This window comes from Hirundo rustica, chromosome 2, assembly GCF_015227805.2.
Source record: "Hirundo rustica isolate bHirRus1 chromosome 2, bHirRus1.pri.v3, whole genome shotgun sequence".
Classification (NCBI taxonomy): Eukaryota; Metazoa; Chordata; class Aves; order Passeriformes; family Hirundinidae; genus Hirundo; species Hirundo rustica.
The window spans coordinates 49,684,005-49,711,606 of record NC_053451.1 but is presented as its reverse complement, the minus strand read 5'-3'; the positions used below and the strand labels follow the sequence as shown (position 1 = coordinate 49,711,606).

At 41.1% G+C, this 27,602-nt stretch overlaps 1 protein-coding gene across 1 annotated transcript in view; it reads right to left on the bottom strand.

Moving 5' to 3' along the window:
• KL (klotho) overlaps positions 1–25,629 on the bottom strand; it is a 48,470-nt gene extending 22,841 nt beyond the window's left edge. Inside the window, exon 1 of the mRNA XM_040055653.2 lies at positions 24,817–25,629. Coding sequence (XP_039911587.1) covers positions 24,817–25,629 — 813 coding nt within the window. The remainder of the gene's footprint in view (positions 1–24,816) is intronic.
• Positions 25,630–27,602: the final 1,973 nt, after the last annotated feature.

The following is a 27,602-nucleotide window of genomic DNA, read 5'->3' as shown; positions in this document are numbered from 1 at the left end:
TGATGCTAGAATCAGCAGTGAATAAAGATGTTAAACATATAAAGCTCTCATAAAACTCACATAAAACTGATATATCAAAGATATACACAGAATATAAGAAAGTGATAAAGCAATGTCCAGTCAGAGCACTGAGAGTAAATGAATGTTAAACACTGCAATGCCCAGTCTTTGTAATAGTACTGTCAAGGAGAAGGCATACATCAAGCTTTCAAACCTGTGGTTTCACAAAGGTTTGTACACACTGGATGGAAAGAGTAAAAACCAGCAGAGGAGGAAGACGAGGACTGCCCACAGAAGCTCTCAAACTACAGAATATAACTTTAGAATCCAAAGCCCCAGGATTCACAATTCTTCCTTATGCTAAGGCAGAAGCCAAATGAGAAGATTGATGCCCTCCAAAGCAATAGTGAGGAGGACAACCAAAGCAGCACACACAATCTTTAGTAACATCAGTCTTACAAAAAAGCAACTACTTTTGGTTAAATGCAGTCTCGAAATAACTAAATAAACATAAAAGGCAAACATCTCCAATACCTTTAAGGAAAAAAATTCTGGAAAAGGTACCTTATCTCAAGCATGACAGGTTCATGACATGTCATGACATGTTTCTATGTTTGATGCATCACCTGGATCTCTGGTAGATGCATATAGGGAAGCCAAATACTCATCTGTTCATGCTCAGCACCTCAATATACCTCTGTAAATTTGCTAAGCCAGGTGTTTCACATGGAGAAATAACGTATTTCTGATGATTTAGTGAAAGCACATGAAGAAAATTGCTTTGAAAAGTCTGAGTGGTTAGCAGAAGCTAAACAAACAAGATAGTGTGTTTAGGAAAAAAAAAAAATTCTTAGCAGGAGATAGAGGTAAACACAAATAAGACTAAAGTCCATCATCAATATGTGTACCCGACAGATAAGGAAGTGACAAAATGATTTCAGCTTGCTGGACCTAATCTAACTAGCTAAACAAAAAACCCAGCTTGGAAGAAAGCCTACAGTTTGGCAGGAATATTATAGAACACAGAACTCAGATTATTCATTACAACCATCCCTGCATTGAAAGAACCCAGAATAGATGCTCTGATGCTCTGGTGTTAATTATTAAGCCTGAATCTTATCCTGGGCACAGCAGCAGATTAAAAATAAATTGGCCGAACTGCTCCTGGAGAGGTACTGGAACATTTTGAGTGCGACTTAATGCTCCCCAAAGACAGAGAGAAAGGAATCCTTGTCATGCTATTACAAGAACATCAAATGATACTGGATTTGGAAAATCCATGCTAGCAGAGTTGGGAAAGGTTGACAGGCTGGCAGTCAGAAATTATTCCTGAGGTGCATGAATGTGCTGCCCTAAAAGCTCCAGAAGTTCAACTAGACATGAATGGGTAGAGGCTTTTCTCCAATCAGTCTCAAAAGAAATTAGACCGCAAGAGTATGGCAAAGTGAGTCCAGACCATCAACCACAGAAGCAGTAAAAATACCCCCAAACCACAGAAAAAAGATCACTGGAGTAAGAAATAATTGCACAAAGATGAGGCATTTCTGAAGCTCCAATCTGGCCTATCATAAAAGCAGACAGCAGGATTTACTGGGTAATGTTTGGATTTTGAGCAATTAACTCTGCTATACCATAAACCACACCTGTTGTAGCAAAAAATGCCAGGGTCTGGCAGAACAGTTTTAGCATATGCTGTCTTTGGGATTTTGTTATGAGGGCAAGGATGAGAAGAATTTCTCCCTATATTTGCAGAGCACCAATACCATTTTACAACCATCTACTGCCCCAGGATTTCACTATCCTCTAGCTTTTTGCAATATTCATATCAACCAAACATGGAAAAAATTATCAGAGGCTGATCAAATCCATGTAATTTCAGCAACAGATGGTGCATTAACCTACAGTCAGATTCAAATGCCACTGAAACAGTGAATTATACAAATATAAGCCATAACTTTGGGAGCTGTTCACTTCTAAGTGAACTGATGAACAGGTCAAGTGGTACATGAAAAAGAAAAATATTTAGGAATAGACTAATCACCTTAGAAAGATGAATGAGAAAAATTAATAGGAAGCTCCTTGCTCTGCAAGTTCACATAAGCTGCAATCTTTTGCAAGTTTTATTCTTTCCCAGGACTCTGTTTTGGTGTTTGCAGATACGATTAAGCCTTTAACCAAGTTTTTAAAGAAGGTGCAGGAATGGGAGTGGAGATGAGGACAAAACCTGATCTCAGAAGCATTCAAAAAGGCTGGCATGGGTAGCCACACTGGGGATGCTGTTCCAGCATGCCACTTCATTTGCACTTTGTTACCCCCTCCAGAAGCAGTAGAGGTTATGTTATTGCAAAACCAAAGGAAGTCAGTCAGTTCACTGTACAAAAAGGAGCCCATGGTGCTCCTGGGAGACTTAACACAGTGACTCAGAAATTACAGAGTGGGTGAAAGGTGCAATTACCAAGCTCAGCATGTTCAAGTCTGTGAACAGTGTGGGCTCAGCAGAGTACTGAACTATAAGAATAGGTGGTCTTCAGAGCATATTATGGGGATCTCATCCAATTTATTCACAAGAAAAGTCATTTTTGAGAGGCTAGAGCGAGACAAAGGTACCTCCCTCTGGGAGAAGGGATTAAGCAACTGCTACAGAATTACTTAATGTGTATTACAATACATGTTTCTAGAAGGTAAATGAGATCCTCTTTCTTTTCAGTACTTAAAGATATCAGTTCCATGGTTGCAAATATAAAATGAAAGATTCTTAATCAGTCTCACAACAGAACAGTACTGCACTGCCCAAGTACATCAAATGGCTTCAGAAGATGTTTTCAGATAAATGGAAATAAAGGTGGATACCTTTTCTTATTGTGAGTTCCTCTGTGAGAAAAAAACAACCACTGGACATCAACAGTAAAGAAACTGGAAAAGTCTCCATCAGTGAAGGGTACCAATGAGTAATATGAAGGCATTCAGCTCAACATAGTTGTTATAGAAATTACAAGTTCAGTCATCCAGTATGGAACCAATATATTAGAACAGAGCTCTGTGCTATAATAAAGGCAAATGAAAACCAGAATGAAGGAGACTTGCTTGAAACAATTGCTGCACAATGCTTTTTAACCCAAACATTTGGATTGCTGATGCCCCAATCTAATTCACTTACATGATAACCTGTGTTTACTCTGCTGTAAGTTTGGCAACTAAAATTAACCATTCTGAGATCAGAACTATGCATCAATGACACCAGGCTATAGAATACAATGGAATGTCCCATTCAAGCCTCTAGATGGATGCAGAAAGCAGCACATCAGGATAAGCAATATAAATTGAAGGTACCAGTTTTCAATGTTCAGACAACTGTTTAGATTACAGTTTGACTAGATGTGAATATGCAATTCTTCCTTCTTTTTCCAGTCAGTCTGCAACTGTTTATGCCAGATCCAGCTGTGTTTCCATGCATACTCGATAAAAGCAACCAGAACAGGCTTATCTCATTGTGTGAAACCTGCTTGAAATGTTCTGGCTTGGGCACATGTAATAGAAATGACTGAAGTGTGTGATTTCAATTATACATTTTTAAAAGGAAGAATGTTCGAATGCAAAACTCACTGAAAGCGTACAGTAAATTAACTTTAATCCGGTAACTTTTGGAATAGCTTTTGTGCCAACTCAGATGCCAGAGAAAACCTGCCTAACCAGGACCTGCTGCTACAAAAGAATATGGGTCACCTGCAGATCTCTGCCAAACTTGTGAGCCAGAGCAAATGTCACAGGAATTCCACAACACAAATGGCAACAGGTATCCGTCCTCCAGCCACTGAACCCCACACCTGCAAAGCAAAAAGCAGCTCCTGACCCTGACGCATGGCATTAGTAGTCAGAAGGGTTAATGTCCATGTGTGACCTAAGATGCAGTTGCTCAGAGTCATCCCAGTACCATTTGGGATGTTCTGGACTATCAAGACACCTGCGCAACACATGAACTGTGGAAAACCTGTGTCTTTTGGACTGGCAGCTGGAGGCAAGACAGGATACCCTAGGCTTCTCAAATGGTATGTGTTTATTATGTGTGCCACTTCTTTAGCCCTAGTGGCTTCTTAAGAGGTGACTTGTGACTGCATGAAGTTCTGACTGTGAGAAGGACATATACTCTTGAACAGTATATAAGAACGAATCAAAATTCTGAAAGGATTCAGGAAAACCAAGAGGATCTAAGTAAGACTTTTTCACTCCAGAAGTTCTACACCAGCACCACCCTCTGAGAGGCTAACAAGGTGAATCACAGGACCCTGCAGATGGACAAGCCAAGCAGAACTGAATGACTTGTAATTAGCAATTTGGATGAGTCAGTGGTCAGTCCATCTTTGCACAGGCACAGTGAACCACAGGGCTAACTGGAAAGTTTTTATTAATACAGTGGTTATTACTAGCTATAATTCTTCCTTAATGTTATTGCTTCCACTAAGCTAGGCTATGAAAGGAAGATCTGGGAAACTATAGGAAGGATTCAAGCTGGTTACTCAGCAAACTCACATCTCATCAGAGGGGATACAGTCATTGGAGGAGGCAGACTTTAGTCAAACATGTTTATCTTGAGGAATCACTACACTCCTCAGCAGCCACAAAGATAAAGAGCAACTATTCCAATCAAAATTCAGAAGAGGAAAGAAATTGCAGTGCAAGGAAAGATGGGAGGAAAATGATTCACTGGGAGAAGTGAAACTTTTGGGGTACTACTTTTTAAATTAGAGCAACATTGAGCCAAGAGATGGAAGACAAAAGGGGGCATCCAGTTTCAGACTGGAAGGAAACTTTGAACCTCTGCATTTCTTCAGCAGCAAGGATGATTTATGTGTATTTATCCATTTTTTTCTACAAGATTTTGACTATACTGCGTCACAAATTAAACTGGATTCAATTTATACCTCCTCTGATTTAGGAAATACATTTAAAACCTCATCCAAAGCGTGCTGAAACCATGAAAATACACTTTTGAGGTATGAGTAAGTCCCTTTATGTCTGCTTCTAAATGCATGTTTAATGGCAGATATAAAATTGCTTTACTGCAGAGATGAGTGTTAACTCAGAAGTGTATGCGTAAAAGTTTTCCTGCTTTACTCTTGCAGCCAGCAAACAAGATAAGAATCACCATCTCTAGTAAAAGCCAGGCTCTTGTAGAATGGATAACTGCATCAAACTAAAAGTAGTTAAAATTAAATATCTAATTCTTACTTTATAAACAAAATCTTCATATTATTGATTACCTGTTGAAATTAAGCTGTTTTTCCTGTTTGTATACAAAGACACTGACTTGTCTGGATGACATAATAGTGAGTAAATGTTTAAATGCTGTTGATAAGAAGCTGAACATTAAAAATTGATATAAGAATACCAGCTACAGTTGTTTCCTTTTTCAAACCATATCCCATACTTTTATATGAAGTTGTATAGGATAGAAAAGTTTACAACATCAATGTAGTGCAATCTCAGCCTCTGCAATGAAGAAAAAAACCCAATGAAACACCTAAAGCGGCTTTTATCCAAAATTTATAAAAAAATAAATTTAAAAATAAACTAGAACACAGCAAAAGAAAAGGAGGTGTGTTCTTAGGGTGATTGTTTAGTCTAAGCCACACAAAAAAGGGCATGTGCTGGTTAATACATACAGTCGAAAATGCTAATTAGCTATTCTTCTTTCAGCAATCCTTGTTTCAGCTCCTGGGCTCTCACCACCACAGTACTAGACACTTTCTAACCAGAATTAACATCACATTAACAGACTGAGATATTCATAAATATTCTGTCAACTCAACAAACTTTAAATATACTTAGCACAGTTAAAGTTTAGACTTTAGTCTAGCAGCACAATGAGCACTCCTGGGGGCCTAGCACGTGTTCTTTTTTAAAGTGTAATTTAACATATTGCTCTGCTCTCTGACAGTGCACTGTTTTCATTGTCTTTTGGAGATAAAGCAGTTGTCTCCCTTTGATATTGGGGTTTCTTTAAATAAGAAACCTACAAAATATTATTTTACCCTTGGCTAACACTGACACTATTGGGGGAAAAAACAAAACAAAACAAAACCAAACCAAAAAAAAAAAAAAAAAAAAAAAAAAAAAAAAAAAAACCCAAAGGAAAAAAAAAAAACCACAAAACCTCAGTTGAAGGAATGGGCACACAGAGAAACCAACTAATTTTATCTTTTGCCTGCTCTATCAAAGTGCAATACTAATGTTCTAACTGCAATACTAACTGTCTCTAGAGGAAAGTATAAAGCCAGTGATGACAAGACACTTGTATACATGAACAAGAATCATCATTGGGCCATAAATATAAAAAATGAAATGCCTGTATATCTACCTATTTTCTTTCCTGATTTCAGATATGACTAAATACTTTTTCACTCCCAGCTATTTTAAATATAGATAGAAAAATATAAGGACACTTAAAACCTTAACTCTGATATCAATTAACTCAGAGCTTCAGGTACACTTCTTAAGCAATTTGTCCAAGGTTGGCCTTTATTTCTATTTAACCATGTCCTTGGAAATTCTGACAGTATACTCCAGCATGTAAATATACTATATCAAAATAAAACAATATTTTCAATTATTTAAAGGAAACGTATTTTGGGAGAAATCCCAGTTTTAATATCAAACTGCACTAGAACAACAGAAATGCAAGTTCACATAAATCTTGCAGCAGCATCATTCATCCTCCTTTGTCCAGGTATAGAAGTGCCAAAAAGCAGCACTGCTCTGCTTCACAGTTACCATGAGGGCAGGTATCTCAGCAGTTTCCAGGAGGCCATGTACAACGTGGTAATAAGGTCAGTATCTAACCATGAGACAGGTGCCTGTCATTGAAATATTGCCTGTTTTAAGGGAAGGCAATTCAAAGGAAAGAATCTACACAGATCCTTGTTTCTAAGTAAACTGACCAAAGAGTTATGCAGGTAGAGCAAAAACTTCCAACAGATTTCCATGAAGACATCCATGAAACTTTCAGAGCCACAGAGTGTTCTGTAAACAAGGTAAGTGTTTGTTACAGCCCCAGACAACAGAATGAACAGCGACATCTCAGGTTGAAATGCAGAAGGACAGGAAAAGACATAAATCCAGCACATTAATTTTTTATATTTTTTTTAATATTCTCTTTAATTTTCAGGCCAGTCCAAGCTCATGTAAACAACCAAGTGACTTACAGGCACTCCAGACTTGTTAGATGGAAAAGGAGATGTACCACTAACACAATATGTAGCCAATGAGTTTCCCGACACAGTATCTACATGAACTTTAGCAAACAGAAGAGCTAAATACCCAGTATCTACAGTAACCCATGGACCAGAAGGTGACGGGCAGCTAGATTACACCAGATGTGCTCCTGCAGAACAGCTTCCAGGTAAACTTTATCCAAAACCAACCCAAACTTTTTCAGGCTATGAATCACAGTACAGAAATTTGCATTTTTTTTAATCAAAATCAAATAGGAAAATAATCTTCAACTTGGAGAGATCCCATATAGTGCAGCAAGAGCTGGCCAGCCATTTTATCCTAGAGACAAAGGCCTTCAGTAGCCACAGCTATGTCAACACAACCTTCAACGAGTGTGCAGTACAAAGGATGTTGAAAAAATGGGTCTAAGACAGGATACATTAAATCAGGCATTAAGTCAGGATGACACTCTAGATATTAAGAAATTCATAGATTATACAGTTTACGTGGAATCGCGATTCAATCAATGATACTAGAGAAAGCAGACCGGGGGAAGTGCAGCAATTAACTAGTTGCCTAAACACTAACGAAAAGCAAATTGTTGGCCTTAATTAGGGTGTGAAGGCCTTGAAGAGCCAGGTGTTTTTGCTGAGACAAAGGGAGGAAGGCAGGGAGGGAGTAAGAAAGGTAGGAAGGAAGGAGGGGAGTAATTTGAAGAAATTGCATTGTATTAACTGAACTTTTCACCGGAAACTCTTTTATACATGAACACTCTTAGAAAAGAGCTAAGGCATTCTGCAGGAGACATGTACTCTAGTCTTTACTGCCCTACTGGAGGAAAAATAATCTCTGTAGAAATGAGCACCTGGAAAAAAAGCAAGGCTCCATCTACAGCAATCAAAAACCACCTTCCTCATACCACTGAGATGAAAGAAAGTAGAGACGATGGAAATACTGAAGAATCAGGGGGTTTATGTACATAATTTGAAACATAAAATAATTCAAGAATATTGGGATACAATTTATACTCAAGTACATTAGATGAATTAGATGTTTATTATCAAATGCACCACTGGACGTATTTGGTATACTTCATGCATATGTATATACTTTATTTATATATATACACATATAAAGGTTATTGCTACTCTGACAGTACTGCCTCCATAATCCCTCCTTTCAGGGATAACTGTGCCACAGGAGAAAAGCAGGAATGAAAGTAGAGGTCTTTTACAAGCCCCATCTATTGCAAACCAGGAGTTAGTCCTGTTAATTGTCAATCTTCCTAAGTTCCTACAAGATGATATTTTCATTGTGGACCCAACAGTGGATGTTACATAAAACCATGAAACATTCTGAGTATGACACTGCAAATGCTTTGTTAAATAATACAGTAAAAAGGAGATAATGATGAGTGATATTACCATGTTGGAAAAATTCAGACTTGCATGGAATTTTAACATAAATAGAAAAAAATATCTTGGGGGGGGTGGGGGGGGAAGTCAGTACCATATTTATGATCCTGCGTCTACTATCTGCCAGGAATTAGGAAAACTGGATTATAAAATCAGGAAGAGCCTCAAGGGTATCAGATTCAATACAGTGCTTCTATGGGCAATATATGACACAATCCTATTTATAACCTGATTCAGATTCACTTTAACATAGGATAGATATTTTGTTCATACTACTCTCTCTGGAAGATGACTACAGAATCACATTTCAAAAATGGTTCTCTTTTTCCCCCCAGTTTTCAGGTTAAATTTATTCATGCTCACTCCAAACAATTGTTCTTGAAGCAAAACTTTCCCTGCACTTAGCAATTTTCCTTCACTTGTTTTTACCACTGATCTATTTATAGGCAAGGAGTATATCCTCTCCTAGTGCTCTTGCTCAGGTAAATAAGCCATGTTCTAGTAAGGTAATTCCTCATCTCTGATGGAAAATCACCTGAAACAGACTAGAAACAAATGTGTCTTTGTCACAGTTGGATTATATTTACATCTAATGGTCATGCTGTGATCAGCAAGTTCTCTTCTTACAGGAAAAAAAAAAATTGAGTCTTTCTGTTCAATCTGTTTATTATTTTGATTATCCTTTGCACTGGCACTGTTTCCTCAATTTTAGCTCATGCTCTAAGTAGTGCAATCCTAGCCTGTGCCAAGGCATTGGAGATAAAATACATTAAAAAGTTCAGCTGTGAACTGCCCTTTGAGACTGATGCTTCTACTTTCAGTGCAACTCGCTATATTTTCTTTAACAATTTCCTACCTACTGCTGAACATTCTCCTCTTCCTCCACTGAAACAGTAACTCTCCATGTGCCACCATTTCAAGGGTCTTACTGAAAATACAGATTGATTACACTTACCGTATTTTCTTTTCCTAGAAAATCAGTTATCACTGAAAGCTATCAGATGGGCCTGGTTTGACTTTGATACTGTAAATTCATAGCATTTTATGTTCATTGCACCTGCAGTTACCAACATTTATCTAATCCTCACCCTCATTAACCTTTCCCATCTATGAATCCCAGCACTCAACACAATCACTTTTCTTGATAGACCTGAGAAACAGCATTTTGGAAGCACTTTTTATTTATTTCTTTATTTATTTTAACTCTCCTTTTCCCCACTACCTGATGGCTCTATGTCTTTTCTTGTGCTACTTTTTCTTAGGTGACTGGAAGATATCTGCATTTTGTTTTAAAATAATGAGGTTTTATTTATAAGACTGAATGCACACTTTTAAATTTTCTGCTTAACACAGCTAATAAATACCTATTCCATTATTGATGTAGGGTTCAATAACCTCCTTGCACAAAACAAAGTGGGCCCTAACAGAGAGATATCTTTTGTTTACAGACAGAAGGAGACTGTGGCAACTAGTATATGTTTGCATTTGCATGTCAGTTCCAACTAGTGTTAAAAAGACTGTGTCTTTTAAAGGGGTTTTGGGGGTTTTTTTTTGTTTGTTTGTATGTTGGGTTTTTTTATGTTTTAAACAATTTTTTACAAGGACTGCTCTCTCTTCATATTTTGGAAAAAATGCATAAAATGCCTTCAGCATGCTCCAGCAGTCACAGTGGGTCAGCAGCAGATGAATGGAAAAAAGGAATGAAGAGCTGCAGGATGGGGCTACTCAATGTTCATGACATCTTTCATGGGACAGCATGGCTATTTGCCTGCTCTGGCTTTACAGGACCAAACAGGTGCTACTGACCATCCTTGCAGGGAGGAACATCAGCTGCTTTCCCTGGTCAGAAGACTCAGCTCTCTGCCCAGGAAAACCAAGGGAGGGTATCTGATATAGGTCTTCCCCACAGATATACAGGAGATACCACATGCCTGAAATCGGGGAGACTCAGGCAAAATTTACACTTGACCCAGACCATACGTCAGAACTCAGCCTCTTGAGAAGTCACAGAAACAGAAAGATCTCAAGCTTATTTTTTAACTAGCCTCTCAGTATTCTCCTCCTCTGTCATCAGCTGAACCTCTCCACACTCTAATTAGACTAAGGGTAAAAGTCTGTCTACAAAATGTCTGGGCTTGAGATTGCCACCACAGGTTTACTTATATTCTACAGACAGAAATGGGATAATTATTGTATTTTTGGTCATAGAACAGGAGATAGCATGCTCACTTCTCTCCGTTACACAGAAAAGGAACCTCAGATGGGAAGCTCAAATGTAGGTTTCTCTGGTGAGCAAATCCTAAAACTAGCTCGAGCGTGATTGCTGTCCCCTGCACTTAATTCCACAGAGGGAGATGGCTCTACTGCATCTAATAGCAAAGCCCATGCATCGCACTCCTCCCCCTCCACTTAGACATCACAAGCCCTCAGACAGAGCCACTGCACAACCCTGCAGCTGCTGGTCCACCACTTCACATTATGTAGCCATTCGCCGAAGGATTGCAGGAAGCCAAGGACAATTTACGCCTTGTCTTTACTCGCTAGTTGTGGTGCAGAGCCAAAGTACATACAGCTCCACCCTGGTGAACCCAGTGGACAGCTGCCTCAGAGCTGGAGAACAAGTCCTAGCTGCTCTTCCCTCTGGGATCACTGGGAATGCCGCCAAACCACTTTAAAAGAAGTATCTTTATGCTAAACAACACTTTATAATGGTTACTGGAAAGCCAGCTATTGCAAGGCCAAGCAGATGCCAAACAGTGTCTCAGAGCTGATGCAAATGCTGTCTGGAAGACCAGCACAATGATGATGCTTCTAAACTGTGGGACAGGAGTAATTTTCCATACTACAGCCCCACTAAAAGTAGCAAAACGTCCTGCTGCTGACAGCGGTAGCTGGAGGTGGACGTCAACTCCGGGTACTTTAAAATGGTTTCCTCAGCCATTGGGTAAGTACCATTTGCTGCTGATAATCTTTGCAGGTGGAAGAGTGTCCCAGCTGTACCCACAAATTATCTCTGTGCTGTGCAGCATACACAAAGATGAGTGTGGGGACTCTGCAAGCTCTGATCTCCACCCAGCTCTCCTATGAGCCCCATGAAACCCAGCACGAGAGCTGGTGGCCAGCTGACACCAAAGCACATCATTCTGTAGGGACCATGTCCAGCCTTGGTCAGGCAGACTGGTTTTCCTTGCATATTCTCCTGTGTTCTCAACCTGGATGACAGAAGCTGATAAAAAAATTACTTGCATATCATCCAGACTACTCTTCAGTAAAACCATCAATTTCAGAGTCAAGAAAACAAAAGTTGTGGCGTTTTTTTGGTGTATTTTTTTTCCCTTTTTCTTTTTCTTTTCCTTTTTTTTCACTTAGAACGGGTATTTAGCTGAACTACCATGTTACCGTACGGTTGCAATCATGTACATTTTTTTCAGCATTTATATCAGCAGCGTCATTCCTCTGGTGCAGAACTGCAGTGGCTTCATTGGCCACACTCCAGAACTACACCCACTGCCTATATATATGTCTTCACTACACGTTTTAGTCTTTGAAGGTTTTTTAGACATAAAATGCTCTGGGTTGGTGCTTCCTAATCTTTGCCCTGATGCTCTGGGATGGTGCTTCCAAACCTTCTGCAGAGTTACTGCACAAAACAATAGTGAATTATTCAGGGGTGGAATACCAGAAACAATGTGGGGACTGAGAATGTACTATTTTCCTACACTTGCAGGAGAATAATAGAAGACTAACTACAAAGGGTGTCCAACCCATCTCATTATCATTGAAGCAGTTCCAGAATAAGGTGCTTCAGAGAAAAATCTTCAGCTGCTTGCACCAGTCATTCAAAAATCTGGAGTTTGCTTTATTATGTAACAAAAAACCTGATTCTTCCCGGCAGCTTATCATTTCCACTCTTTCTATTTTATGCCCAATGTTAGTGTTTGTGTTACAGCAAGCCTCCCTCTCTGATAGCTAACAGTTTATTTTGGTAAATTATTCTATGTTTTTCACGTACCAATTAACTGCCTTGTCTCTGTATACCTCCCAGTATAATTTTTTGCCCCGAGACACTCAAATAGTTCACTCATGCTGACTTATTAAAGAAATATGGGTATTGATCTAGTATCGATACCCAACTGTGACGGACAAAAACTCTCTAACAGTTTAAAGTTAGAAAGTGTATGTTTATTATGGCCGGGCAGCACGTGGGATAGTTCCCTAATTCACACTGCGAAATTCACAGGTAATTACAAAGCCTTTTATTTACAAAAGCGTTGAATATCCAAAATACAAATGCATATTCATACCCCTGTCACCTCCCATTCCTCGCTTCATATGCTAATTGGCAAAAATGCTATTAAGCATGCGTACTTTGTTTCTTAAAATGAGTCGGGGGTCTATTTTGGGGAGGGGTCACCCAAAATGAGGAAGTAAGATGAGTCTTCCTTGTCCTGACCTTTCTACCTTTTCAATGCATTCGTGACAAATGAATCCTTGGTAGAACTTACAGTTTCCTGTGTTCAATGGGTCCTTTAAGCAGGAAATCTGCAGCTATCTTATGTCCTATTTACCACATTTTGGTTTTCATTACAAGCACAGCTACATAAACATAAACCTGACAAGAAATGAGTTACAAGATCCGGGGTAGCTTATCTAAGATCCGGCTTCTGTTAACTGCGAACAAAGATTACCTATCTACTTCAGCTAATTCAGCAACTTATTATCTTAACTTTCCTAAAAATCCTTAGTTCCTCAAAATTAACGTCTCAATGCAATTCTATGTGATCTTGGGTCTACAAAATGCTAGTGTCCCTCAGGTCTTTCCAGATCCTCCAGGTCCTTTCCACATTGGGAACATGCTCCAATGCATGTTTGACCCTTTCTTAGTCCTCGCTCTTTTTGTAGTTCCATCTCCCACACTCACTTTATCCCTAAAAACGTATTTCCCAGGAGCAACCACTCAAAGTGAATACTTCCAAAGTAAATAATGGAAAAGAGATACAGGAATTACCAAGGTGATAACTATTGCAAGCCTGCAATATTGTAGCAAGCCTCCAGCCTCAAACACTACACAATAATGGTTATTATAGGCTCCCACCTGGAGAACTGAAGGCTCCCTTCATTGCACCTTCCGGTGCTTAAAGGAGGCCTACAGGAAAGCTGGAGAGGGACTTTTCACAAGGGCATTAGACAAGGGGGAATGGCTTTAACCTGAAAAAGGAGATTTAGTTTAGATATTCAGGAGAAGTTTGAAGGTGGTGAGGCAGTAGAACAGGTTGCCCAGAAAAGCTGTGAATGTGCCATTCCTTTGATAAGGCCAGGCTGAGCAGGGCTTGGAGCAACCTGATCTAGCATCCCTTCCCATGTGTAGAAGTCTAGAAGATAAGCTGTGGACTCTCTGATTGTCATCATTCCTTTCCAACTATGAGCATCCATGAATCTTGTGTGTTCCCTCCCCCTTGAGGGTGGGACGTCACATCATGGGAGGGAGTTTGGAACTAGATGATCTTTACAATTCCTTCCAATACAAACCATCCCATTATTCTGTTATTCTGTTCATGCCAACATGAGCCAAAAAGCCAATTCAAAGATATTTAACACACACACAAAACAAAACACAACAAAACAAAAAAAACAACCAAACAAACAAAAAAAAACCCACAAAACAAAACACTACCAAAACAGGCCAAATGCTCCAGATGTCGTAGTGAGCCACAAGAATAAACCAGGAAAAGCAAAGATATTGTCACAATCCTAAACTCTTGCAACAGAAGGCAATTTAGGTAAAATGCCTCAGTGATCCTGGGAGTCTGGCTACAGCACAGAGAAAGTGAAAAAAGAGGCCTAACAAAAAAACCCACCATGCTTTGACAATTTAAATTCTTTCCTGACCATAAGTTAACAAAAACAGCTCCCACAAGCCAGCATCAGTATCTAACCCAGACCAATGCTCACCCCCTCTGGTTTCTATAAACCCATTCCAAATTACTAGTAACACAGGAAACATTACTCTCCAGAAGAGTCCAGCTTGGGTAAAGTGAGATCTGACTGGTGTGGTTTAGGGTTCATGCATTTCATGGCTTACTGTTACAATGCTCTTGCTATAACCATTTCACCACCAAGCAATTTTGAAGTCATCTCTATTTCATTATCCTAAGCTGAGCTATGGAAAAAGGCTGTTTCTGAACTTCACTGTGCTAGAGTTTGCTGGTTCTAATACTCAGAATCAGAATGACTATGCCAATTCGATGCTGCTTTTATTAGAATTTTTTTCCACCTTTTAGGCAACTGCCTCCTTCAAGTACCAGTTTTCTTTTTAGTAGAAATAGGAAAGACGAGATGAATAAATGACTGAATAATTAGTTTCACACTAATGTGGCACAAGCAGCCCAGCTACAAATATGGGACATGGAGTAACCTCTACAGCGCAAGAATTCTGTCCTGACAGTTCCATTTTATTTCTTTCATCAAAGAATAAAAAGAATCAATCTGCAGCTTCAATAAGTCAGTCATATTGTAGCAGGTTAAACAGCAATTTCACAAGGGGAAACTGACCCAATCTAAAGCAGTGGGCACTCATCCAGTGAAAGAATACAGAAGGCAGAGTGTGAAATGATTGACTGAGTCACTACAGCAAAATGAAAAATGTCAGTATCATATTAAAATGAAAAACCAAGAATTTCTGCAGCAAAATAAAATGATTGGTATTTATTTCCTCTAGTTTTCAATTTTTTCTATAAAACTGAAGTCTCTCAAATATTTTCACTTCAATGAATCAGTAAATTCCAGTTTCAAAGGTTGTAGATCTTTCTGACTTGCCCTAATGACATTATTACTTTGCGAATTTGAGAGGTATTAGGAAGATTAGAATGAGCGAGCCAATATGACTGGGGTATGAAGAAAAAGGAAATTTTTTTTCCAACAAGCATGTAATTAAGATGCAAAACTGCAGCTGAATCATATTCCCACAGTTCTGTTCCCTGCTCAGCGTGATATATCCCAATATTCTCTTCTCTCAAAACAAGAGACATGTTCATAGCTGGCCAGGGAAGGAGGATGATAAACTGAGCTCCTTCAGCCTATTTCCAAGGCCTTGCATTTCATACGCAAAGATGCTGCTTGAATATGGGAATGCACATTTGCATCAAGATAAGAGGAATACATCAGTTCAATTTGCTAATTTACTTAACTGCTTGAAAGTGGCAGTGTTCCCCAAAAAGCTAAAGGAAAAATCAATTTTCATTTATTTTCCTTAAGCTCTTTTGAGAAACCCAGACCTAATGTATTATCCCCCCTTCCTTTAGCAGGCTACTCACAGTGTCCCCTACTCCCAGTGCTGGTGGCAATGTGAGGACAGCAAGTGGAGACCATAAGCCAAGACAGACTTTGAAGCAGGTCCCAAGCTTGTGAAGCATGATCTGTGATTTCTGTAAACCACCAGTCAGCCTCCTCAAAATAATTCATATGACATTTATTAAAAAAAAAATGAAACAGGGAACAAACAACTCATCCTTGAGGACTCCAGGCCATCTCATTTCACGCTGAGATTAATTTCTAATGCTAAATATACACACGAAAATCGAGTATTGCCTCATAAACCTAGCTCCTGCATTCTCACTCAGCCAGTCACCCCCACATCTCACCAGATCCTCATGCATTATCTCCCAATTACTATTCCCCAACACTCCTCCCTCCTATCACCCCACGTTTTGTTACAACTCCTTCTGGCCTAAATTTTGCCTCCTGAGGGCATATATAACTGGTCTTGGATATTCTGGTGTGGTGGTCATTCTCTCTGCAAGCATCATTTGCACCCAAGTTAACACTGTACTATGACAAGAAAAGAAATGAGGAATTAAATAAGTACGTTACAAAAAGTATGTCACCACTGTACAGCCAGCTGTCAGCTGAACTTTCTTTTCAACCGTAAGGTCAGATTTGTTCAACTGATTTTTAAGCAGTATGTTATTACTCACAAAATAAATTTTAAAAAAAAAAAAAAATCACTGAGCTGACAATGCAATATTTTCCAACATACTTTCTCAAAAGACATGCTGCATAATTCTACCATTTCCATATATATCTAATGAACCATAATTAGAATAATTAATCAGTAACTATGTTCAACAGTTCCACGCCTACAGCAAAAAAAATTATTTCATTTCTTAAAATGCTACAAGTTAAACAAACAAACAGAGTAAACTTTGCCCTCAGCTCTGAAAAACAACTGATCCAGCGGAGCTACTGCATATTCAAGAGAACAAGAAAAAAGCTGACTGAGAAAAGGCATTGGAAAATCACTGTGAGCTCTTACCGGAATGTGTGACCAGCAGCTACAAGTCTGTCCCCTTTCCCCATCCAACCATTTGAAGTCTTTTCTAGGAGGAGGATCAAAACAGATGTTACTGTCTTCCCAACTGTAAAGCAAGTATCTTGTAAAATATAATCCCAGTGGTACAAACATTTTCTAGCCCTTAATAGGAGCATTAAACTAGTAAACCTGCAAAACAATTCCTGGGTTGACTTTTGGACTCACAAAATTGCAAGGCATTGCCACAGGATAGTCTCTCTCAGCCAATTTTGAACCATTCAGCTGTCTTTAGAGTTGCGACTGGAAACAAAAATCAAATCTCAACTGTCAGCATGAGAGCTAACGCGCAAGTAACAAACTGATCATGTGCAGACCGAAGTGACAGTCCCCTGGAAATGTGCATGGCCCCGTTAGCTCACCCCATTGCTGAAGAATGTGTTGCAGGGCATCTTGCAGCACTCCCCAGCCTTTCAGCCTCCCAGCCCAGCCAGATCCTGAGATGGGCAAAAGCCCCTGTGCTTTCCATCATGCAGACATCACAGAGATCCAGCTGTCAGGTGGCACTGGAACCACATGTGGCCCCACTCCCTCAGTTCCTGGATCAACTGCTGTAAACAACATCTGTAAAGATTTCAGTAACTGGGAGAATTTAGAATATAGGTTGGGGTTTTTTAAAACTAAGCCTTAAACTTTTGCAATTATTCATAACACAGAAGTCTATATCTCTTCTCAAACTAAACATAACTAAAGATGAAGCAACACAAGTGTGGCCAGATCCAGATATTCTTAAAAGTCCTTTTTCTTACTCCAGTGTGCATCACAAAGCATCCTCCCTGACAGATCTCCAGGGAGACACACCACAAACTTAATAGGCCAAGCTTTTTGTGAGTGTTTTGTGCTCTCAGATTAGAGCTGAAGCTACAGCAAACCAGAAGTTGCCATCACTGACAGACTAAACTCTAATTACCTTTACTGTTAATATAGACTGTATTTTGGTTTTTTCACTGAATGATGTTCTCAGATTTAGACCATGCCTTATATCATTCTATTAAGGATTTTGCAAAGCAAAGAGGAAGATTTCACATTTACTGCTACTGTCACCTCCACTGCCACCAAGTCCATTTTCCCAAACTGCTATAGCTGTCTTAAAAGACTTTTGTTCCTACCATTAATACTGAAAGGCCATTCCAACAACTCTTTCTTCCAAAGCTATCCATAACTTCTAAGAGTCAATTTAACTATATTTATATCCTTTTGGGTGTGTATGTATATGCGCTTTTTATTCTGAATTTTCTTCCTGCCATTGATATTTATGTCCAGGATTATATAGAGAGCAACAGTGTGAGTTTAATTCCTTCCCTTCTTTGGTATCATTCATCTTCTACCCATCCCATTTTACCAAAAGCTCCAGTCTCTTGCAATGGCCAATTATCCCTTTCTACTTTTGCATTTAGTTATTCCTTCTCCTTGATAACTCACCTTCTCCTTCTGCTGACACATTTTCTCTCATGTGAAGTAAATCAGCTGTTCTCCAGAAGCCAGTCTCTTCTTTCATGGTCATATGCAATGAGTCACCTTCTCCTTCAGAGATCTGTCCAATCTTCATTTTAGTAATTTCCTAAGGATCTTGAGATTTTGTCTACAACCATATTCTTCTATTCCATTCTTCTGATTTAATCTAAAATCAACATTCACAGTTTTGACTGTGATATTTTTCTATATACTTGGGCAAGCAAATATGGAAACATGAGTAGTTTTTTATTTAATATTTAAAACTGGTAACACACATCCTTTAATTGCTAAAACCTCTCAGAGAATCACAGAATATCTTGGGTTGGAAGGGACCTTACAAGTCATCTAGTTCCAACCCCACCATATGCAGGAGGGACACCTTACGCTAGACCAGGTTGTCCAAAGCCCCATTTAAAAAGGCCTCATCACCCTTTCTACTTCTTCAGAAACATGTCTTTGTAATTTTCTCTTCTTTATTTTTATCATCTTGGGGAAAACAAAAAACAAACAAACAACAAACAAACAAGAAAAAAAAAAAAGAAAAAGCACACCAAAACAAAAAAAACAAAAACAAACAAACAAACAAACAAAAACTCTTCTGTGAACCTTTCTTTCTCTAAAAGTCTGTATAAGCAGACTCCTTTGATTGCTGGCTTCTTGGCTTTTTTAAAACTTTGCCAACATTGGCCCTGCACCTTCAGATTAAGTTCAGCATTTCATCTGTTAATCAGGAACCACCAAACACACAAATCTCATACTCATTTGCAAGGATTATCAAACTGCCTTTGAACTCTGCCAATTACTAACTGAAAGCCACAAGACTCTTCAACTGGAGTTAAGCAAACTACAGATGTGTCTACACACATATCTGCTCTTTCCTATTTATCTCAAAGTGAGAAGGATACGCATCACAGTAACCAAAATAATTAAAATAAAATGCCTCTAAATGCCTACATCCTGTCCTAATGGTCACTGCTTGCCAACATCGCCATCAGCTGTATTGACATATCCACTACTTCTAACTAGTTGAAGAAATAATGGAAGATGTAGGGAAAAATATTTTGTTCCCCAGAGCACATTAGGAAAAAGATGCTGTTAAGAAAGAATTAGTAAGTGTGAAGAACAAACCTAAGGTAAGCGCACTTTCAACCAAGCAAGAAAAATCAGAATTTGACCTTCTAGAAGATGGGTACATTATGAGTTCAACAACCTCCTCTTACATGACAGAGCATCTCTTCTTTACAGAAGACAGTATTTTCAAAAGGAAGGCAAATGTCTGCATTCCAACCTGCTGATGGTTGTAGAACAGAGATTTCTACTGGACCTATCATGGGAAAAGTCCTAAGAGCTTCTAGCTTCCAGCCAAAAGGGAAATGCAGGCACTAAAAATGGTGAACTATCTTGAACTACAATGGATGTTTCACTAGCCTTATTTCCTAGGTCCCAAGTACAACTAGGAATTATGTCCATCAACTACCTTTAAATACTAGAAACCATCCTTAGAAACAAGTGAAATGGAAACTGGAGAAGTTTGTAATACAAAGGAATACAGCGACACGAGTTCTACCACATGCTTCCTTTTGGAATCCCCAAAACTACAACAAATACAGAATCCCTTCTGCTTGAGGAGACAGGTTGAAGGGAAGAACGAAGAGTATCTCACACCTTATTAATGCAAAATGGAACAGTATCAAGGAGCGTTATTTACACTCATGTACCCAGTGAGATCTTACCAGATGTGAATTCTAAGTTGCCAATCTAAACACCTCTATCTGCATCAAACTGCTGTTAACCAGCAGTCATTATCTTCCCAGCACTGAGCAGAGCCCTGCCCAACATGAACAACTGCCATTTAAAAAGGAAGCATACTAGACTGCCTTGGATAGGAACCAGAAATATCACCGAGGTGCCTCTGGCTACAGCTACAACAGCGATTAGGGATCAGGCAGGTGGCAATTAAAATGGGACATGAAAACACAGATCTGGGGCTGTCAACAGAATTTACCAAGATTCACAGCTATACAGCCACAATTACCAAGCACTAAAAACTTTATAATGAAAAGACTCTCAAGAAAGCCTCATCCTCATAATGAACAGTGAAAGAGTTGAGGTAGGACTTAACATACCTACAGGTTTGACCTGGTTTTCTTCCACACACAGAACAAACAAATTCCGCTCCCATTCCATTTCTGTCACTTCCGTGTGGTCTTTCCAGGTCCTGCCCGTTGAGTTTTGCTATGATCTTCTATAATCTCTAAAAAGCTTTTCAAGTCATGGAACACCCACACTTGAGGGAGAACCACTCTTACATGGTAACACTTTACTCTCCATGTTATGAGTAAAAATCAAACTACTCTGTAAAGGTAACAAACTGGTTTTTTTAATAAATGGAATATTTGAAAACAATGATCCTTTCACAAATGTGTATGGAATCACATAGGAATGGCAAAAGGAAAGTTATGCAACCTATTTTTGGAGCTAACTTTAATAAAACTAGTATTCTTGAAACCCACACTCCTCTGTTTATAACATTTTAAAATGAAACTCAATGCATTTGTTTTCCTTTTCATGATTAAAGTGTAAAAACAGCTTGCTATAGCTTTTAATATAGTCTGTGAACATAGCCTACCTTTCGGCAACTATTGGCACAGAAATCTGCAGCCTCAGACCTGAACTTGCACCATGGTTTGACTGCACTTCTTTGTCAAATCTGGTGTATGAAAGAAACCTGATTCAAATGATTAATGAGTAGAATAATCACTAGTGTAAACAAATACTACCCAACTAATATTCAAGTTCAGGTAAAAGTCAATTTATTCTTTGTTCTTCCTTGAATTATGCCTTAAGAAAGCAAGAATATGAAAAAATACTATTACTTAGCAGTATTCCTCCTTTTTTCTATAAATTAAGTATACCTTCACAACTATGATGAGCTATGTTACTTTCAGGAAAATCCCAAATCATTCCATTTGCACTGAGTGAAAGTTTGAAGGCTGTCTCATTTTTGAAAGAAACGAGAGACACCAAGTAAAGACCACTCTCCTATGCTGAAATTACTGATAGTTTATTAGGTTTAGCACTGAAGGTCAACAAAAGAGTACTTACCTTCTGTTTTGGAAAGAGTTTTGGAATAGAAATCAGTCTGTTGCTATGTGACTGGTTTCCAGGCAGCAGTTCCACTCGCTTCTTCGGGGAAACGATGTGTTCTTCTGTTTCTGCAAATGCTGTTTATATTGAGTAAATCCAAGTATGTTCAACTCAGACAACATACTGTGAACCATTAATGAAAAAACGCATTTGCAAAAAACAGAACATAATACACTGACCTCTCAACTCCTATTTGGAGAAAAAAAGATGCATCATATACATGACAGATTGCTGGCATTACATTTTCTGGCTGTTGACTTGAGAGAATGCCAGCTTTCATGAAATATACTTGATCCATTCCATTTATTTTGTGAATAAACATGAACAGCTTCCTCCATTTCCTACCACATTCGAAGGGCTTAGACATATCAAAAGTGACAAGTGCCAGTGGAAATACTATAAAAGGGTGAAATTTTCACAAAATACTGATCAACATCCCTCAAGAACACACCAAGGATGCATTAATAAAATCATTTTTCCTTACAGGTTTTTTATACTATTCTTATTTGGTCCTGTCTATAAAAAAGTGTCTCTGTCAATTAAGCAGCTGCTACGACTCACAAGGAAGTTCAGAAAAATGAGAGGTAATTAAAAAATTCAGTACAATATGATGAGATCCACTCAAGCTGAATTCAAACATCATTACTTAAATCAAACTTCATTGCTCTGCTTTCACCAGCTCTGAATTGAACAACCTAAATTGAATCAAACTCCTATTTGATTATTTCTTCAGATAATAAATAAGTCACTCAGAAAAACAAAGCCCCAAATCCACATTTATATCTGTTGAATTTTAAAGAACTTAAAGGAAATTATTTTCCTTTTTGACATAAAGTAAAATAAATTAGGAGGCATCAGCTTTCATTAACTTTAGCTTTCCACTTATGGGAGTCTTTGCTTTGAATAAATGCAGAGAGAACACTTAAACCTGCATATTGTAAATAAGGGGGGGAAAAGTCAGAAATCATGCTTATTAAGAGCTAGTCTGCACATTTGCTGAGAAACAAACAATTATGACAATAAATTCTAACTTCAAAAAAACCCCAAACATGTTCTGCAAACTCAATTTCCCTGAAAAAAAATAAAATATAAGAATGGCAAATAAAAGGAAAAAAGGTTAAGAAGAAACTAGGGACCAGATCTTATAACATAAGGAGCAAAAGGTTAGACAATGAAAGGGGGTTTTCTTCACATGAGAGGATTCAGCCACATCTTTTGCAGTGAGTCTAAGAGGATTGTATCTCCCAGCAACACAGTCCAGTACCACACACATCCTGCAGCTTATGTGACGAAACAGTACTGCTGAGCACCCTTCTGATACAAACCAAAGCTGTGCATGCTCCCCAAAAATGACCAAACTCACCTACAAAATTATACAACCCACAGACACACATTAAAGAACAACATTCAAGTTGCAAAGTCAATCACTCAAGAACTGTGTAAGACAATTTAGTTTATGCGTGACAGCTAATTCTCTCTTTACCATCTATGGTAGAGCTTTAATCTTTTCTTACACAAATGCACACACCTTCTCTATGGCTATCAGGCTGTGAAGGAGCCGTACTATGTAGCTTCCTCCTACTTCATTGCTTGCACAAGTTGAAAGGCCTAATATTAATAGGCTACAGAGAAGTAAAAAGGAGAAGGAGGATCTCAGGGCTAAAGCTGTTCTCTGTGCTGAAGAGCAGACTCTACCTCTGCCTCCACAAAGACTCTAACATGGAGAAGTCAGGGATGTGAGCTCCTCCGCACATAATGTATGTCCCTGGTGCTCTCTGCAGGTGATTTGAGATCTGGGGATATGACTTGTAGAAGAGCTGGAAGTACAAGGTAATGACCAATATGCTACAAAGATCACATGCCAGGAAAAGGGCACTAACAACCAGTGGCCACTTTGGCTCTTAACTGCATCTGTATTTCAGCTCCTCTTTCATAAAACGTGGGGGGAAAAAGTGGTATCTTGCTGCCTTCCACTGCACGTAAAAAGAAATTTTGACTCGTGCAATTTCTGACTGACAGTCACTGGGGCAAAATTAAATACTACAGTTCTGTCACTAAAGCAAGTATTGGTAGACCTTTCTGGTTTAATTACACTTTTAATACAGTGTGGGCAAGACTATGCCTCAGTTTCTCATTTATTAAATAGAAAAGTATCTTCCTTCACAGAGATTTTATGAGAACAAGCACATGCTTAAGATTATGAGGGACTTTGATACTATGGTGATGCAGGATAAGCACAGCCAAGTACACACCATGGAAACTACATGAAGAGCTTAAAGTTTCCAGGACGAGGAAATTGACCTGAAATTTTACCAATATTTCCCCCATCTATATTTTCCCTTTGACTTATTTGTAGCATTAAAGAATGAAGAAGTAATATAGGAAAGTAGAAAAAAGTAAAATAAGGCATGCACTGGATGTTTTCTTCATGCCCACATCCAATACACACGCTCATTAGGAAACAACTCCTGTCAGTAAGTGCGTGCTGAGCAGACAGACATTAGCAGAATTTGTGAATGTATATTAAAGTGAAGAGATCATGCCGAAATGACCACCCCGTTCAGTTAGGTTGAATCCTTTCTCCTGGCACTGCAAGAATTTGTACACACTTCTGCTTAATTCTCTCTGAAAATCCCCACGGGCTGCTCGCAGCAAATACTACAATTACACCATATAGAGACACAGAATAAAAATTAAGTATAGCAAACTACTTGTGTCACTTACAAGACTAACTGCGGAATTAAGGATCTCTTTTCCCAAAAAGCGCTCACACTCAAAAAAACATCATACTTTGTCAAGAAAATGTCTCTGTACAACATTTTGGCCACCTCTAGCATCTCCATTAACCCAGTAAGCCTTTTTTATCAAATACGCAAAATCCCTTTACAGTCATATTAAGCATTTCCGCCTTAGAAAGGAACGCTTAATATGAATGGACCGGCACAGTCCGGGGATTGCAGACCCTCACCCAGCCAGAATGGCAATCGAACAGCTGCGGCCAGAAGCGGACACTTCTGCAAAACACAGAGAGTTTTTCAACTCTCCACCTCTCCACTAGCTCAGCGGCGAAGTTCCCGCCTTATACCATGAGTTTTGCCTCCTTTTGCCCACAGATCGGGCACACGGATTTGTTTTCCAGGCCAGCCGGAGCAGGGGACAGGTGTGCCAGCGCGGCGGGCTGAGGGCGGCCTGCGCACCCGGCACCTTGGCACGGCCGCCATTTACCTGGAGCAGGTGGTGGGCCGCCAGGTAGCCCAGGCGCGGGCCTCCCCGCACGCCGGGCGGCAGCCGCCCCGTGCCGTAGCCGTGCCAGGCCACCACGTAGGGGTTGTCCATGGTCAGCCAGTAGCGCACCTGCCCGCCGAAGTGCCGGAAGCACAGCTCGGCGTAGTCGCGGAAGAGCCGGGGCAGGACGGGGCTGGCCCAGCCGCCGAAGGCGTCCTGCAGGGCCTGCGGCAGGTCCCAGTGGTAGAGGGTGACGACGGGCTCGACGCCCAGTTCCCGCAGGCGGGCCAGCAGCCGCCCGTAGTGCTCCAGCCCGGCGGGGTTGGGCGGCGCCGTCCCGTTGGGCAGCAGCCGGGCCCAGGACAGCGAGAAGCGGTAGTGAGAGACCCCCAGGCGCCGCAGCCCCTCGACGTCGCGGAACACGTTGTTGTAGCTGTCGCTGGCCACGTCGCCGCCCACGGGCCCCGGCGGGGCGGCCCCCGGCGGCGTGGCCGGGCGGTGGGCGAAGGTGTCCCAGACGGACGCGCCCTTGCCGCCCTGGCGCCAGCCGCCCTCCGTCTGATAGGCGGCGCTGCCCGCGCCCCAGAGGAAGCCGTCGGGGAAGGTGTCGTGGAGGAAGAGCTGGTCCTGCGGGTAGGGCAGCCGGGCGAAGCGGGACCAGGTGCCCGCGCCCTGCCCCGGCGCCCCCAGCCCCGGCCGCCCCACCAGCAGCAGCAGCAGCAGCAGCGGCGGTGGCAGCAGCGACGCGAGGGCCATGCTCCCGGCGGGGCTCCGCGACGGCAGCTCCCGCCTCACAGCGCCCCGCCGCCCCATTTTATCTCACCTCGCGCCCCCCCCTCCCGCCCCGGTGGGCACGGCCATTAATAATTACCTCGGAGCTGCCGCCTGCATCCTTCCCAACCGGTTCCAGCGGGGAGAGCTGTCGCCGGGGGCGGGAGCCAGGGCGTGAGACGGGGCGGGCGGGGAGGAGAGGGGGGAAGCGGGGCGTGGGCTCCTCGGGGAGGGGGTGGGCCCTCTCTCCCCCTCCGGGTGCCCGTGGGTACCTCCACTGCCCCTCAAAGGCGGAGATCCCGGTCCGCGAGCGGCCGGCGGGGTGCCGCAGCCCTTCGCCCGCCCCGCCGGGCGCCCGCACCTCGCTGCGACCCCGGTGTCCCCTCGGAAGCGGGACCCTCGCCTATGCCCTGCCGCTTTTCTTCCCGTCGGAAGTGCCCTTGGAGAGCCTTGACGGGCGGATCCGTCTCCCGTGAGGGGCTGAGGGTAGCCCTTTCCCGTGCCCCGCTACAGTGCCGCCGTCGGGGAGTCCGTGGGGCAGCGGCCCCTGCGCCGGACCGAGAGCGGGGGAAGCGATCGCGGGGCTACGGTGGGGGAGGAGAGTCGAGGGAATGAAAACGCTTTTGCGTTCACTCAGTGTTTCCGTCGTGTTGCTTTAGCAAGACACATCGCACCTGCGTTCTCTCATGTAGCAGCAGTTGAAGGGAAACTCGTTGTCCAAGGCCATCGCATACTCACTCCTCCCCGCCCACTCCCTGGGAATTCATGGGCTGTCACCTCCCAGTAACAACACTTTCCTGGAGTAGGAGGTTGGTATATTTGGTTGCTTGCTGCACAGAAAACAAGTTCCAGTTAGAAAATGCCTCACGGATCTTTACGGAGAGGAAACAAATCGAGCTAAGTTGGATTACTGAGTTGCATTTCGTAACCAACTGAGCAAGCGTGAGGCACAGACTGCTCTTTAAAGGCAGGTCTCAAAGTGCCCTTCGCGTCTCCTTTGGACATAACAGTTCAGCCAAGGCTGCGAAGCAAGAAACAGCCCAACACATTGCAGAACCTGGTATCCAGTGGTGTGAACTCTAAACGCGATTTGGGACACCTAAGAATAAAATACATCTACTAGACAGGCTGTTAGGCACAGAGAGATATTCCCAGGAGATAAGGCTGTTGTTTAACTACAGAATGAAGGCCTTTAGATAATTTAATTTTAATTTTGGAAAATAAACACCCTCAGGGAAAAATTACAAATATCTAATAATGAGTCAATGGATTTAAATACCAATTGTGAACTAATGAAGGTTTCCTTTTGTGTACAGATGGGCTCTCACCTCTCCCAAATGCAGGCAGGGCATTTGCCATGCCCATTTCTAGAACTTCCAACTTCCACGTTCTCTGCACTGATCCTGATCACTTTGGGGGATTGATTTGTGCTGTTTTGAAAGAGATCAAAGATCTTGGGGACGGGATTGGAATTAGTCTTCCACTGTGGCAATTACTTAATTGCCATCTTGAGTGGATGGAGGTATGAACAGTCCAGGGGACCATCGACAACCCTTCCCTAAAGGAGGGAGTTTGTAGGCCAGGAACAGGTGGTGGCAGGCCCAGAACCTAGGCTGGACCTTGGCTTCCAGGAGTGAGTTTGGGATACAATTTAAGAAGGTGCTGAAATTCACTTACAGTCTAAGTAAATGACAACTTCAGGTACAACAACAGAAAAAGGTGTTGGCGTCACCTGCTAGTTACTTGCAGAAACTGGAGATTCACTGTTAAGTGCACTGGGGCATTGCTGCAATTGTCCCTGTGCATGGAGTAGAGAGCCAGGCTCCTCTTCAGCTGTAGACCTGATTTCAAGGGCAGCATCATGTCTTCACTGGATCTTGCTGACAAAGTATTTTAAAACTTGGGATGTACAGGCATGTCTCAGAAATGTGGACATGTTTCTGAGGACCACCACCCAAAACAGGTTATTAGTGATGGTAAGCCTGTTGATAATATTTAAGGAAAAAAAAATAAAA